The sequence below is a fragment of the Falco naumanni genome, chromosome 16 (assembly GCF_017639655.2).
Source record: "Falco naumanni isolate bFalNau1 chromosome 16, bFalNau1.pat, whole genome shotgun sequence".
In the NCBI taxonomy this organism is placed as follows: Eukaryota; Metazoa; Chordata; class Aves; order Falconiformes; family Falconidae; genus Falco; species Falco naumanni.
The window spans coordinates 6,762,122-6,776,848 of record NC_054069.1 but is presented as its reverse complement, the minus strand read 5'-3'; the positions used below and the strand labels follow the sequence as shown (position 1 = coordinate 6,776,848).

At 63.8% G+C, this 14,727-nt stretch overlaps 2 protein-coding genes across 3 annotated transcripts; one reads left to right on the top strand and one right to left on the bottom strand.

Annotated features, from left to right (window-relative positions):
- Positions 1-593: 593 nt before the first annotated feature.
- On the top strand, positions 594-3,487 carry C1QTNF5 (C1q and TNF related 5). The gene is made up of 3 exons (XM_040616343.1): positions 594-727; positions 1,638-1,870; positions 2,469-3,487. The coding sequence occupies exons 2-3, from the start codon at positions 1,657-1,659 to the stop codon at positions 2,984-2,986; spliced, it is 732 nt and encodes a 243-aa protein (XP_040472277.1). The 5' UTR covers positions 594-727; positions 1,638-1,656; the 3' UTR covers positions 2,987-3,487.
- A 5,492-nt stretch (positions 3,488-8,979) lies between these two features.
- RNF26 (ring finger protein 26) lies at positions 8,980-12,879 on the bottom strand. Of its 2 annotated transcripts, none has more exons than XM_040616160.1 (2): positions 11,344-12,879; positions 8,980-9,967 (listed from the first exon to the last, which is right to left on the bottom strand). In XM_040616160.1, the coding sequence occupies exon 1, from the start codon at positions 12,776-12,778 to the stop codon at positions 11,351-11,353; it is 1,428 nt and encodes a 475-aa protein (XP_040472094.1). In that variant the 5' UTR covers positions 12,779-12,879; the 3' UTR covers positions 8,980-9,967; positions 11,344-11,350. The 2 variants fall into 2 exon arrangements, with proteins under 2 accessions (XP_040472094.1, XP_040472097.1); XM_040616163.1 differs by having other exon boundaries at positions 8,980-9,366.
- Positions 12,880-14,727: the final 1,848 nt, after the last annotated feature.

Here is a 14,727-nt window from a genome sequence, read left to right as displayed (position 1 = left end):
GGGCCAGCCCTGCTTCCTGGCACGGCTGCGGTGCTGCGCTGCCTGCGCTTCCACCTGCCTCCTGCTGCCTGGCTCAGCCCTGCCTGCTCAGCCCCACATGCTGCCCCCGGGTCCCACGCCAGCACCCCTCGGCTGGCTCCTGCAGCTCCCTGCAGTGGCTCCCGAGGCTGGCACTGCCAGCCCGTCTGCACCCTGCTGTCCCCCTCGCCTCAACCCTGCTGCCAGGGACAGCCCCGAGCCTGCCGGTCGGGAGGTCCGCACACCCCCAGGGCTCCCCTTTCTTTCTGCCGCTCCAACCCTGCCTGCCTCTGCTGGGTTTCCCTCCCTTGGCCTTCCTCTCACTCCAGTTTCACTCTGCTGCCTGTTTTCTCGTTTCCCTCCCCGCTGTCCCGCCGCCGGGGTGTCCAGATGTGTTCGGCTGAGGTGGTTTGCAGCCCATGCCTCCTCCCCCTTTGCCAGGCTGTTTGTCTCGCTCTCCCTTCCCCCTGCTTACAGCACTTCTGACACCATGGGATTATTTTTCTTTTTCCCCTTGTCTTGTAGCTTTTGGCTCCCAAGGCCCTTGATTTCCTTTGGAGTTTGGGAGGAGAGACGTGAGGAGGAGGGGGGGGGGGGGGGAGAGGCTGCCTTTCCTAGGGCCTTCGTCAGAGTGAAGTGGTCAGGAAGAGCCGCAGCCCTTCCACGCCGGAGAGCAGCGAGGCGCTGGGGCAGGAGCCGTGGGATCGCAGTGAGTGGGGCTACCCAGCTCCGTCCGCCCCCCGCCGGGGGGAGCTGGGACTCGCTGGGGACCTGGCTCTGGCGCCTGGGCGGAGGAGAGACACTGTTCTCCTCCTTTTCCTTTTTGTTGCAGCCATCGCGTCCAGGAGGGGGAAGAGAGGCAGCTTTCCCAGGGCAAGGCCACGGGGAGGGGGCCAACTCCAACCGAGGGTCTCCGCTCTCGCTGCCCAGAAGTGGGAAGGGCTGGGGGCAGCCCGGGCAGCAGGATGGTCCCCGGCACCGGGGTGGTCCAGCGCGGCTGGGGATGCTGCAGCCCCAGACAGCCGTGCCTCAGGGAGCTGGCCGGGTGCGGAGCAGAGCCGCCGGCAGCGGGGATGCTGCCAAGGCTGGGCCGGGACACAGCCCCGCGCTCCCGGAGCTGCTGCCCCGCCACACACCGCCCGCATGCAACAACCGCACCCCACGCATGGCTCGCAGCTCACCCGCTGCCCTCCAGCTGACACCCCAGCAGCCCCCCGCCACTGCCCCCACGCGCACCCACAGCCGGGCACGCCACCGAAGTGGCAGCTCCCACCCCAAACAGCCCCCAGCCGCACGCACAGGGCCGCCGCCTCCCGCACGTGCCGCAGCTCCCGCCCCAGCTCCGTGGCCCTGGCGCCCCCCCAGGAGCCGTCCCGGGGGGGGGTCACGCTGGTGGGCTGCAGGACGGTGGCGCAGGCAGCGGTGGGGATGCTGCAGCAGGTGCGGCCAGCAGTCAGGCCTTGCTGTGGGGAGCAGCTGAAAAGGCAAAGGAGAAAGAAGGGAGGAATGGTGCCCCGCTGAGCCCCCCGCGCCCACTCCCCGCTGAGCACGGCAAGCTCATTTCCCAGCCCTCTTCACTTCATCTCCCAGAGCCGTTATCCTTCTCTGCCCCCTTCCAGCCCCTCCACGGCAGACGAGATGAAGCAGCTCTTCCTCCTCTTCCTCCTCGAGCTCGTCACCAGCTCCTTGCAGATCGAAGACAACAAGATCCCTGGGCTGTGCTCAGGGCAGCCGGGCATCCCAGGGACGCCGGGTCTGCACGGGGGCCAGGGTCTGCCAGGCAGAGACGGACGAGACGGCCGGGACGGGGTGATGGGGATGCCAGGGGAGAAGGGCGAGATGGGCCCTCCTGGTAAGAAAGGAGACATCCCGGCCGGGGAGGGGGACCTGCTCTGCCCTGTCTGTGGGGAATGCCCTCATGCCAGGGGGCGAGCCCTGGGTGCTGGCACAGCCCCACATCACCAAACCAGGAGCGAATCCTGCAAAAGTGCCCCTGTCATGCCACCACCGCCCCTCCAGTCCTGCCTGTGGTGGTCCTGTGCTCCCGCAACAGACAGCAGCTCCCCGTCGCTGGCAAAGCTGCATTCCTCCCCACCCCCACTGCCATCCCTCTCTTCCACCTCCTGCTTTAGAGGGGCCCACCAAGCTGTCCCCAGAATATGGCTGCATCACCTCTGCCCCGGCTCCTGGGCTGGAGTTTCTCCCTGCCTGTGGGGGTTTTTCCAACTCCCCGCTGCCGCTGTGCCCGCTTACCGCATGCGCCCAGCCCTCCCCAGTTGTGCTGTTGCCACACTGGCCGTGGCGGGTACCCACCTCCCGCGTCCTGGGGGAGGCTCATCACCCTGGTGGGATTGGGGGTGGGCAGGGGGCCTGGGGGAGCTTGGCTGGTGGGGTGCCGCGCTGGTGGCGGTGGCTTAGAGGTAACCCTGTCCCTTCCCTGCCTGCCCCAGGAGCACCTGGTCCCCGCGGGGAGGTGGGCAGCCCCGGCATGAACGGCATGCACGGTGAGAAAGGAGCGCAGGGTGAGTGCGCGGTGGCCCCTCGCTCGGCCTTCAGCGCCAAACGCTCCGAGTCGCGCAGCCCGCCGCTGGCTGACCAGCCCATCCGCTTCGACGTGGTGCTCATCAACGAGCAGGGCCACTACGACCCCGCCACGGGCAAGTTCACCTGCGAGGTGCCCGGCCTCTACTACTTTGCCGTCCACGCCACCGTCTACCGTGCCAGCCTCCAGTTTGACATCATGAAGAACGGCCAGTCCATCGCCTCCTTCTTCCAGTACTACGGGAACTGGCCAAAGCCCACCTCGCTCTCGGGGGGTGCCCTGGTCCGCCTGGAACCCGAGGATGAGGTGTGGGTGCAGGTGGGTGTGGGGGACTACATCGGCTTCTACGCCAGCGTCAAGACGGACAGCACCTTCACCGGCTTCCTCGTCTACTCCTACTGGCAAAACTCGGCCGTCTTCGCCTGAGCTTGCCCTGGGCTGCGGCCGGGGCCAGGGCACGCGCCCCTTCCCAGCCACCGGAGCCCCGGGGGGGTGGTGCCAAGGTCCGGCCGCCTGGGAGCAGGGACACCGGGACCCCTGCCCCGCTCTGCTGCAGCTGCCCCGTGCAGGGCAGGAACACGGCCCCTCTGCCGCCTTGGAGGTGGCGGGGAGCATCCCCTCAGCAGCGCTGTATAAGAGCTACGTATTATGTCGGGCTCCCGGCTCCGGGGCCAGACGCCCACGCCAGGGAGCCGCAGTAACCTGGTTGTCGTATATTACCCGCCACAGCCGCCCCGGCCCGTGCCGCCAGCTTCTCCCCAGGCGCAGAGCGAGCCCAGGCTGCCTGGCCGCGGGCACGGCCGGGGGCCTGTCCTGCTGCGGTCCTGGCACGCCCCAGGGCTGGAAGCTGCCCCTCTTGTCACCCTCACTGCCGGCCCTCTGGTGCCTCCCCCCCTCCCTCCCCCTCAATAAAGGGCTCCTCAGCCACGTCTGTGCCCGCTGCGTGTGGCTGTGTGCCATGTCCTGCCATCCCCTGGGGTGCCAGCAGGGCCATGCTGGGCTTGATGGGTGCCATGCTGGGCTCACTGGGTGCCAGCACCCCTCTGGGGGGGCTGTGCCAGGCTCATTGGGTGCTGGTACCCTTCTGGGGGGCCGTGCCAGGCTCACTGGGTGCCATCACCCTTCTGGGGGTGCCATGCCGGCCTTACTGGGTGCCAGCACCCCTCTGGGGGGCCATGCTGGGCTCACTGGGTGCTGCCAGCCCTCTAGGGGGGCCGTGCCAGGCTCACTGGGTGGCAGCAGCCCTCTGGGGGTGCCATGCCGGCCTTACTGAGTGCCAGCACCCCTCTGGGGAGGCTGTGCTGGGTTCACCGGGTGCCAGAACTCCTCTGGGGGTGCCATGCTGGCCTTACTGGATGCCAGCACCCCTCTAGGGGGGCTGTGCCAGGGTCATTGGGTGCCAGCACCTCTCTAGGGGGCCGTGCCAGGCTCACAGGGTGCTGGTACCCTTCTGGGGGTGCCATGCCGGCCTTACTGGGTGCTGGTACCCTTCTGGGGGTGCGTGCCAGGCTCACTGGGGGCAGCAGCCCCCTGGGGGTGCCATGCCGGCCTTACTGGGTGCCAGCACTCCTCTGGGGGTGCCATGCTGGCCTTATTGGGTGCCAGCACCCCTCTGGGGAGGCTGTGCTGGGTTCACTGGGTGCCAGCACCCCTCTGGGGGAGCCATGCTGGGCTCACTGGGTGCGGCCAGCCCTCTAGGGGGGCCGTGCCAGGCTCACGGAGTGCCAGCACCCCTCTGGTGGGGACATGCTGGGCTCGCTGGGTGCCAGCACCGCTCTGGGGGGCCGCCCCCGGCGCCAGGCCTGCGTGGGCGCTGGGGTCCGCAGGAGCCGCGAGGGGTGCCGGGGGTGCGGGCGGGGGTCCCGGCCCGGAGGCCGCGCAGGGCCGCCCGCGGCAGCCACTAGATGGCGACAGCGGCGCCCCCGGCCAGCGCCGCCCCCCCCCGCCCCCCGCTGCAGGGCTCCCGGCCGGGCCTGGGGGGTCCCGGGGCGAGGCGGGGCGGCCCGGCTCGGGGGCGGGGGGGAGGGGCGCTGGCCCTGCCCCCCCGCTGCCGGTGCGGGCCTTGCGGGGCCCCTCCGTGCCCGCCGCCCGGGCAGCCCCGCCGCAGCGCGACCGCCGCGACCCGCCTGGGGAAAGGTCCCTATTTTTAGCGGGGGAACGCGGAGCTTCCTCATTCCTGCCCGGAACAGGCCCCGGGGAGCGGGCGGGGGGGGGGGGGGGCTCTTGGCCGGGGGCCGAGCTCCTTAACGGGCCTCGCTGGTGGAGCGCACTGGCCTGGCTGCTCTGCCCGCACGGCCTGCTGGAGCCCCCAGCCCCGGACCCCCGCACACACCCAGCCACCCCCGGCCTGATCCCCCCCCCCCGCCGTACTGCACGGAGCCCCCAGCACCATGGCCGTCCCCACCCGCGAGCTGGGGCAGGCTGGCAGCAGCCCTGGGGCCAGCCCCCCACCCCCACCCCGGGGCCGGGGACCAGCGGGGACCTGGGGCCAAGGACATGTCACCCTGCAGGCCGCCTGGCTCAGGGGGACGGGGGACACACAGCCCAGCCACCCCGAGGGCTGCCCCCAGCGCAGAGGGGGGGACGCACAGCCCAGCAGTCCCAGTGCAGAGGGGCTCTGGAGGTGCTGGGACCAGGGCGAAGCCATGCTGGGGTGCGGAGGGGCTCTGCTACCCGTCTTGCAGGCTCCTCTTCCCAGCCCACCCGGCAGCAGCGTGTCTGTTTGGGCTGACGATGGCCTTTGCTGTAAGCAGAGCCGCCCAGGGGCAAACAACGCCGCAGAGCGGATCGATGGCCTGTCCTGTCTATTCTGGGAGGAGGAAAATTTATTTTTCTTGAGATGAGGCCAGGGAAGGTGTGTGGAGGCTGGGAGCATCCTCTGGTCCCCATCACAATGTGGGGGGGCACAGCTAACAGAGGCAGCCACAGACGTAGCACTTGGCACCACGGTTTCTGGGCACTGCTTACTTTGAGATGCTCTTGGTTTTCAGGACACTTTGTCTGGGATCATTGGGGAGCAGCTGGGAACCCTCTGAGGAGCACAGGGGTGCCTGCTGCCAGCTGAAGAGGAGGATAAGGGAAGGAGAGCCACAAGAGACTTGACTTCTTGGCAAGTTTCTAGTAAGCTCCAGCTGCTTCTGATGAGCTCCACCAGCTGCCCCCGAGGAAGGAGTGCTTGAAGCCCCTGTTCCAGCTGAGCCCAGGTTAGGGAGGGGGCAGCATCCCTTAGCCAGTGCAAGTGAGAAGCCTATATAAGAGCCAAGCTCAGCTCACAGGTATTGTGGCGCAGCCAACAGGCAGCAGCTTGTGCAGAAAGATGGTTTGATTTGGGTTTGGTGGGGTTTTTTGTTTGGTTTGTTGTTGTTTTTTTTTTTTTTTTAAGGGTGTGTGTGTGTGAAGTACCAGCACATGTGTCCTTGGCACACAAAGGTCACAGTTTCCAGCAAGCATTGGAGCAACTCTTCCTGCAATGCTGGAGGACGCAGCCTGGCCAGCCCTGAGCTGTGGAGGGTGCTGGGCTGCTCTTGCTGGGTGCACCTGACTAGCAGCCTGCAAGAGGTGCGTGGTTGTGCACATCGTGGAACTGTGCGGCCAAGTGGAGGAGGTCAGCAGGCTGTGTGGCATCAGAGAGGGCACGAAAGAGATCAACTGGATCATCTCTGAGACCCTGCAACTACAAAAACCCAAACCTTCAACTATGGTGACAGCACGCACCTGCCCGGTTCAAAAGTGGAAATACCCTTGGTGGTGGAGGTTGTCCTGGTGACTCCTGGCAGCAGCAGGACAGTCCTGCTCTATGGAAAAGCTTGCGGTTATGGCATAGGTTCAGCACCCTCAGCAAGGTTCAGCGCCCTCATTGCTGACACGGTGCAGGGAGCACTGTCCTGTCATCTTCAGGTGACCTCTGCCAGCAGACCTGGTAAGGAGAGCTTTAAACTGGGAATGGCAGGGGAGGGGACAAGCCCCACTTGGGTAGGGATGTGGATGGGGTGGGCAAGCAAAGGATGGGGGAGCATGAACAGCAGAGACTCCGTTACCAGATAATCGATTAAGTCCCTGCCAGCCTCAGCCACTCTGTGTCCCTGAGGCCTCCCCGCACCCAGCGCTGCAGCTCCGTGCTGGGGTTGCCGCTGTGCTCGGGGAGCTGGTGTGGCTCCCTGGGCTGAGCCGCTAATGAGAAAGCAAAGCTGGTGCTCGGGAGCAGCCCAAAGGCCCCCCACGATTTGGCTGCTGATCATCACCTGCTCCCTCCCCGTTGGCCCAGTATCATTAGCTGCTCATGCTGCTGTGCATCTGCAGCGTCTGTCGTGCCAGCTCCCTGCTGTCAGGCAGATGACGGCTGTTGTCCCCAGGCTGGGACTGGTGGCTCATTAGGGCTGGGGGGTTGCAGCTGGGATGACAAAGGGATCCTGGGGGCTTTCCCAGGGCCTGGGAGGGGGAGGTTTCAGCAAGCTATCGGCCCGCCACCCCAGTGCTCCTAAACTGGAGTAACTCGGCAGCACTGTGCTCCCCCCTCCTCGGGGAAGGGAGAAGGGCGTTGGCACTGTGAAGGGCTGACACCAGCCCACTTGGCTTATGTGTGAGGCTCCCAAGCAAGCTCTGGGGCTGGGACTACCCCTGGGGACTCCAGATCTTGTGCCCTGGACTGGTCTGGGAACGTTGCTGCTGCTGGACACTGTCCCCAGGCAGTGCAGCCCTGCACCAAAAGCCACGGTGCCAGAGCAGGCAGGTCTGGCATGGCTGACCATTAGTCTCAGCGACTCTGTGCGCTGCCCGTTAGCCGCGAGGTGGTTGTATTTTCCTCCCATAATTGTTTGCTGCTTGGCCAGCAAGGGGGCCAAGTGTGTGCGGGATGGCTCCCAGGGGAAGGCTGTGTCCTGCACATCCTGTTGTCTCTTGGCAGGCACGGCTGCAGTGGCCTGAGGTGGCTGAACATCCTCTCTGGTCCCCACTGGGGCTGGCTGAGGGGGAGTGTGGGCTGGGAGCACCCTGCCTGTGCAGGGGATGGCAGACGTGCCCCTGATGGCCCCGTCCTCCTGCCCTGGGGCAGCTCTGCAGCCTCCCTGGGTGCCCAGCCTGCCTGGGCTCACACACCCTGCGAGCAAGAGAGGGAGGCTCAGTAGTGCCTCAGTTTCCCCAGTTGTTACCATTCTGCAGCCAGAGCCCCACAGGGCTCCCATGGCTGCCAGCATGGGCCTCTTTCCTGTGCCTGGCAGAGCTGCTCCTGCAGCAGATGTCTGTCTGTTCCTGGCCTCCCAGCAGCTCCCACTCTCCGCACTGTGATTTTCATCCTGGTTAAAATTAACTCGTTTGGCATGGCCCTGCCAAGACAGGTGAGTTTAGGGCAGGGTGAGCCAGAACTCCTGGGGTCTCTGCCCATCAGGGTCCTGAAACATTTTTCCAAACAATTTACAAGGAAGCTGGAGAAGCAGAGGGTGCTTAAAAGCACACAGAAGCCTGCCAAGAGCTCAGATCGTGGCCAGGGAGTAACTTACTCCGCAGTGAATGCATCTGCTCACCAGTAGGCCAGTGTGGCTGAGCCTGCCACAGCCTTTCTGCGAGGCAAGACCGAGCCCTGTGCTGCCTGCTGCTCCACAGCTCCTAGTGCTTTGGGTGCTGCCTCCATCCCTGGGACAGTCAGGCTTGCTAACACCCTCCACCACAAGCAGCAGGAACGGAGGTGCCAAGGACACATGTGAGCAAGGATTAATTGTCCCTGTGCATGTTCCTGCCAGCCTAGGAAATCCCAGAACTTCCACTTTGGCCTGCTCAGGCCTTGGGGAGCTCCAGCTCTGGAGAAGCTCAGCATGAATCCCTTTGCTCCAGTAGAGAGAACTGCTGCCGCTCCTGACAGGAGAGGAAGCTGTGTGTACGGGCCCCCCAGCAAAGCAGCCACTGCTGCTCGCTGAACAGCTCAAAGTGGCCTGATTTAGGCGTGGAGAGACGGCCACCAGTCCTGGGCCGTTGCCAGCAGGAGCTGCCCTCACTGCTTTGCCTGCTCCCAGGCCCAGAAGAGGCTGCAGCAGCAAATGCATCTCCAGGCAAGATGCAGACGTTGGCACTGGTGCCTTGCAAGCTGCACTCTGCTCCCTTGCACAGCCATATCCACAACCACTTCTCACTGTGGGTTACCAGCGCAGGGAGGGGGGGATGCCAGCCTTGGAAAGCCCACCCGCTATGTCTCTGGGTGTAGATTAGTCTCCTGTGTGCCAGGCTTTTCCCGTGCAGCAGCCTGACTTCAGGGTATTCCACAGCACTGCCCTTCTGGGTGCAAGTACCCCTGAGCTTGCTGGTGGTATTGGCCACCCAGCTCTGACCCTTGGTGGGGAGTGATAGGCTTCCTCTGGGGCCTGGGTTGAGCAGAGAGGAGAGCCCATCCCCCTGAGAAAACTCTTCCCAAAAATGAAGCAGCAGGGAGCTTTTGATAAAGAAGACTTTAATCTACTCGGTATCTACTCCTTAGTGCAAAAAGTTAACTTAAGGCAAAGCTTTCTCTTTCCTTTTTTTTTTTTTATACAAACAGGCAGCAAACAAACAGGCTCTAAAACAATAAGCGTGACTGCTATAACAGGGGAAAAAAAAAAAAAAAAAAAAAAGGTTTGCAGAGAGAAACTGTAGTCCTGCAGAGGTATCCTTCCCCTCCTGTAACTCATGTAGGAAATGTTGCATCCCAAGATCTGTGAGCTGGTCCGAACCAAACACCACCACCTGCAGTCAGCAGCATGGCCACAGTCCCACTCCTGAGTGTGTCCAGAGGCGTAGCCAGGGAAGGGTCCAGCTTGTCCCAGGCGCTTGCAGAAGTCCTCCTGGAAGGAGAGAGCTGCTGGGGAACACAGCCTCTGGGGCTGCGCTCGCTGCTCTGGCAAGGGCTGGGCTGCTCCATTGCAAGTGTCACCGGCTGCAGCCACAGGAAAGGTGGCTGGAGGGAGCCAACATTGACGTACGTGGGTGGCGTGCATCTGGGGAGGCACAGGGACAAGAGGCTGAGCAACAGGGCTTGGGCAAGGAGCTTTGCATCTCTGCAGAGTGAGGTGGAAGCAGCTCACTTGGCCCTTCTCACACCCGTTAGCACTCGGGAGCCCAGCTTGGCCCAGGGAGTCCCTCCAGCCCCCAGCGAATACAGGGGCAACCAGCCCCTGCACTGCCTCCCAAAGCAAAGCCACTCTCCAGCCAGATAGTCTTGCCACAGTTCATGTTTACAGTACAAAGGCATCTCCCAGCATGGCCTGGCCTCTCTTCTGCCTCTGTTTTGGCTTAAATCACTAATCAAGAAGGAGAACAGAGAAGCAAGACCATGCCAGCCGTCCTCAGGCTCTTGGCTTGCAGTTCATAAGTCAAGACTCTTTCCAGTCTGTCTGGCTCCAGCCAAAAACCGGCTGTGGTGCATGGCTGACCTCAAGCAAGCAGCTGGAAAAGGAAAAGCTTTTTAGCGTAAGGCCCTCTTGCAGCCCAGCAATTTCTTGGAACAGTGCTGGTTGACCAAGCTGGGATTGGATGCCCTCATTAGGCTTCAGGGAACACTTCTAAACAAAACTAGCTGCATTTCTGACAGACACTAAGACAGAACAGCAGTGTAACCTTGCCCTAGTCAAAGATAGCCATGGTCCTGGTACTGCTCCATGCACGCAACTGCAGATCTGCAACACAGATATGTAGGACTCGTGCCTGGAGCTGGAATGTCTCAGTGGGCTCCCAGGAGCTTTGGGGGTGTCCCCTCTCTTCCCAAAGAGTTACTCCCTCCAGCCAGCCCAACCTGGGAAGCAGCAAGCAAGCACTAGTGTGAACCACTAGGTTCCATGGCATTCTGAGCCTGCAGAAAATGTGTATTATCTGGAAAGGATCCTCCAGCATTGGCTCAGGCGTGCGCTGCTGCTGCCAGGGCTGTGAGCACTGGCTGGCCAGCCACCCCTCCGGTTCCCCAAGCAGCACCACCACCCCTGCAGAAAGAGTAACTCCCCCTGGCCTCCCCATGCGAGTAACCTGATGTGTGCTTGCTAGTCTTGCATAGGTGATGTGTGGAAGCAGCAGCAACACTGCGTGCTGCAGTCAGCTGGCCTGCAGGGAGCCTGCATTCATTGTGGCTCCTTGTTGTCCTGGCAAGGGGAATAGGAAGCTCAGAAACCAAAGTCACAGGATGCTGAAGTATCCCAGAAAGCCTGCTCTTTTCCAGCTGAGAGCCATGCTCAGCCCTCTGGTAGCAAAGCCTAAAAATCTCAAGTGTGCTCATTGTTCTCCTAGGGCCTTGCAAAAGGGGCACACTGGGCCTTCTCCCAGGGAGGTTCCCCCACTTAAGATGGTGGGAGGGGGAAACAGAGGCCTGAATGCAGCCTGGTGGCTAGTTTTCTGATTAGACTTTGGGAAAAACCCTCCCTTGCCCTGCACCAGCCCCTGTGATTCCCAGGAGGGCACAACCTTCAGCCTTTCTGTCAACTTTGGCTATGAGGGACCAGAACATCCTTCTGCACTCTGCTTTGGATCTCAGACTGCTGCAGGCTCGAGCCAACAGGCCCAGAAACTGCAAAAGTTGTCAACAACAACTACAACAACAAAAAAGGTAACTCTGCCTGCTGCAGAGATTGGTTAGTGTGCTGGCTAGCAAGAGCTACAATCTAGGTACGTTGCAACTGTGGCTAGCAGACACCCCCAATGGCCTTTTGCCCTTTCAGCACCACCCTTAATTCTTTGGAAGCTGCTCAGGTCACCCGTGGGAAGTTCTGCTTCCCAGCAAAAGGCACACAGGGTGCCCTTGACCTCCTGGGAAAATGACACAAGCCACCCCCCACCTTGGGTTCACAAGTACACGTTGAGTGTCTGGAGGATCATCTGGCGGCACAGCGGGCAGTTGCGCTGGTAGATGGCCTGCCGCAGGAGGACTTCTGTGCACTCTTGACACAGGCACAGGTGCCTGCAGGGCAGAAGCAGGACTGTCTTGGTTTGATCTTGACAGATGACGCATTTCTTATGTTCCTCTTGTTCTTTCAGGAGCATCCAGGGGTCGTTATCTGGGATACCCTCTGCATTCCCAGCTGCTGCATTCAGCTGCCGCTTCCTCGGAGCTTTCCCCCAGGAGGTGCTTGGTTCCTCCCTGGGTGGCTGGAGACGCTGTCCTGCCAGTGCACTTCGACTCGGAGGAGGATGCAGTTGTGGTACCTGCTCCATGTCCAGCTGGTCCTCATGCTCGGCTGGCAGATGGCCAACTCCTGCCAGCGCTGGCCTGCCAGGGGCTGCAGGTCTGGTGGCGAGCAGAGCTGCCCCTCGCTGGTTTCTTTCCCGGTTCATCGTTCTGCCTCCTCGGCTCCAGTCAGTCACATGCAAACTCCAGTCCACCAATCTGCGCCAGGCCGGAGAGGTCATGGCCATACCCAGGGTCAGGACTGCCACCTGATAGAGCCGCCACACATCCCGCTGCAGGCGGTGGTAGGAAGGCAGCGCGTTGAAGTAGCCCAGCATGTGGCCTGTCAGTGTCCACAGCAGCCCGGGGTTGAAGACAAAGGAGCTGACAAAAATAATGAGGAGGAGCAATCCCAGGCCATAAATATTGACGAAGAAGATGTTGATGAAGAGCTCAGCAGCGGAGGCCAGGAGCTTGAAGGCCAGCTGGCAGGGCGACCACAGCAGGATGGACACAGCAATGGCGCCGCTGGAGACGTGGGCGAGGAAAGCAGCCAGCAGGTCCGTGACCCTAAGGAAGGGGCCGGTGACAGAGTCCCACAGGGCCACGAGCAGGGTGAAGAGGTTCTGCGTGCCGATGAGGCACACGTTGACCAGGCTGTTGATGAGGTAGGCCAGCAGGCTGGTGCCGATGGCCAGGCCCTCGCAGAGCTGCCTGGCCAGGGCCTGCCCACAGCCCAGCAGCCCGCAGAGCCCGCGGTGCAGCAGCTCCCGGCTCCGCAGCATCAGGTGTGACAGCAAGTTCCCCGCCACCTTCAGCCCCTCCAGGCCGCAGCAGCAGCCGCGCAGCAGGCCGGCCAGTCCCTGCAGCGTGCCCAGCGCCAGGCCGCAGGCCGCCCGCGCCAGCCAGGCCAGCGCCAGCAGCAGCCCGTCCCAGCAGGCCAGAGCCCCGGCGGCGGCGGCCGTGGGGAGGCTGTAGGCCGCGGCGATCAGCCAGAGCAGCGCAGACACCAGCGAGGACACCAGGAAGAAGTTGACGTCCAGCACCAGGACCAGCAGGTCCAGGGCCAGCCGCAGGCCGCGGAACAGCGCGAACAGCAGGTCCATGGCGGTGCGGGGCCATCAGCCTCGGTCCGCCGGGGAACGGCCGCCGCCGGGCGCCGCCATCTTCGCTCGGGCTGCCGCGCGCCGCCGGGCCAATCGGCGGTGAGGGCCGCGCCTCTCCCCGCCGCCCATTGGTCGGTTCGCAGGACGCGGCGGGGGCACGGCACTGGGGGCGTGGTCGCTGACGGGCGGGGCGCCTCCGACTGGCTGCTGCGGCCGCTGCAGGCCCCGCCCACTAACGCCCTTTTAAAGGGTCCGCAGCGCTCGTTTAATCGCGGCGCTGCCGCAGAGCCCGGGGCGGCTGCGGCACGAGAGCCCTCACCCTGGTTCCAAGCAGCGCGGGGGGCAGCCGCCACGTCACCCACAGGGTCCCTGCGGCCACACGTGTGATGAGTTTGCGACAGCCTCAGCCCTGGCACGGGGAAGGCTTGTGCTGGCCAGCGGGGTCCCTGGGGTCGGGGTGCTTGGGACAGGGTCAGCCCGGGTGGCAGCGCTTACGCCTCACCGAGCAGTTTCCTGCGGGAGATCCTAGAATAAACTCATGGCCGCGGCCTGGCCCAAGGCCGCACAGCCCCAGCGCGGCTCCCGCTCTCCCTGCCGGCTCCTGGCGGGGTGTGGGGCCGGCGGCGTCCGGCCTCCGCTCCGCTGTGCCCCAGGAGATGCTCCAGCTCTGCCGCCCTGACGCTGATGACAGGCTCAGGAAGACCCGGCCCTGGAGCCCAAGGCAGGGGAGAGCGAGTGGAGCCGATGACCCATGGGAAAGACATCTGCGGGTCCGGGAGGGGCTGAGGAGGGAAGCGCTGCACCCGCCGGCAGCAAGGGGGGAGCTCCGAGGGAGCAGGGTGCTGGGGTTCCCCCCCTGCAGCCACCTACCCCTGCCCCTGCATGACCCCCTGCCCCAGAACAGGCTGAGCCAGGGCGGGGGGCGCATCCCGGCACACTCCACCTGGGCTGGTGCTGCCTGGGGCCACCCGGCGCTTGAGCCGCAGCCCTGGCTGGGCTGCCAGGATGGCAGATCCGTGTCGGGGGGGTGTCTGTCCTGCCTGGGGTCTGTCCTGCCGGCTGGCTCCCCGCCGTCCCCGTCCCCTCCCTGCCTGGCCTGCTTTGGCCATGGGCTCCCTCGCAGCAGCTGCCTGGATCCCCCGGTGATGTGTGCTCCAGTGCCCACGTGATAGAGCCAGGATGCTTTCAGCATTTATGGTAATGTTTGGATTTCTTGTTGCTTTACCAAACAGGAGAAGGAAAAAAAGAGCCGAGCCAAGGGCTGGGCGTGCTCCACTCCTTCCCTGCCTCCAGCCACGCACCTGCCTCCCCTTCCCACTGCTGGCGCCTGCCCAGGCCCCTGCCCTTCCTGGGGCTCTGTGCTCCCGCTGGAGAGGTGCAGGGGCTGCAGGGTTTAGAGGTCGTGGATCCGTAGCAGGGCTTCTCTGTCGTTGCTCCGTGCTCCGGAGGGCAGAGGGAAGCCTGTGCCTGCTCTCTCCTGCCATAGTGTCCAACTCTGCAGCATCCAGACCTGCTGGAGAGAGGTGCAGGGCTCAGGCACCCCGGCATGGGGCAAGGAGGGGTACCAGGGGCTGGGAGCAGCGGGGGAATCTGATCAGGTTGGAACACTGATTTGACTGGAGCGGAGTAGAGCAGGGCTCCCAGCGGAGGGGCTGCAAGGCTGGGGTGCAGGGGTGGACGATGCCTTCCCGGGGCCCTGCAGAAGGGACAGAGGTCCCTGCCAGGGTGCCTGGGAGCTGGGCTGTGGCCAGGACCCCTCCTTGTAAGGAGGGTCCCCGCAGCTGTCCCTGCACTTGCTGGAGGTCTGGGCACAATGCCACTGCACTCCCAGCTGTGCCAGTGGCAGCTGCCAGCAGCCGGACAGCGTGGGCCCTGGTTGTGAGCCCCCTCCCCTCATCAGCTTCTCGGTGCTCATTTGTCACAGGGTAGACAGGGCTCTGCTGTAAACA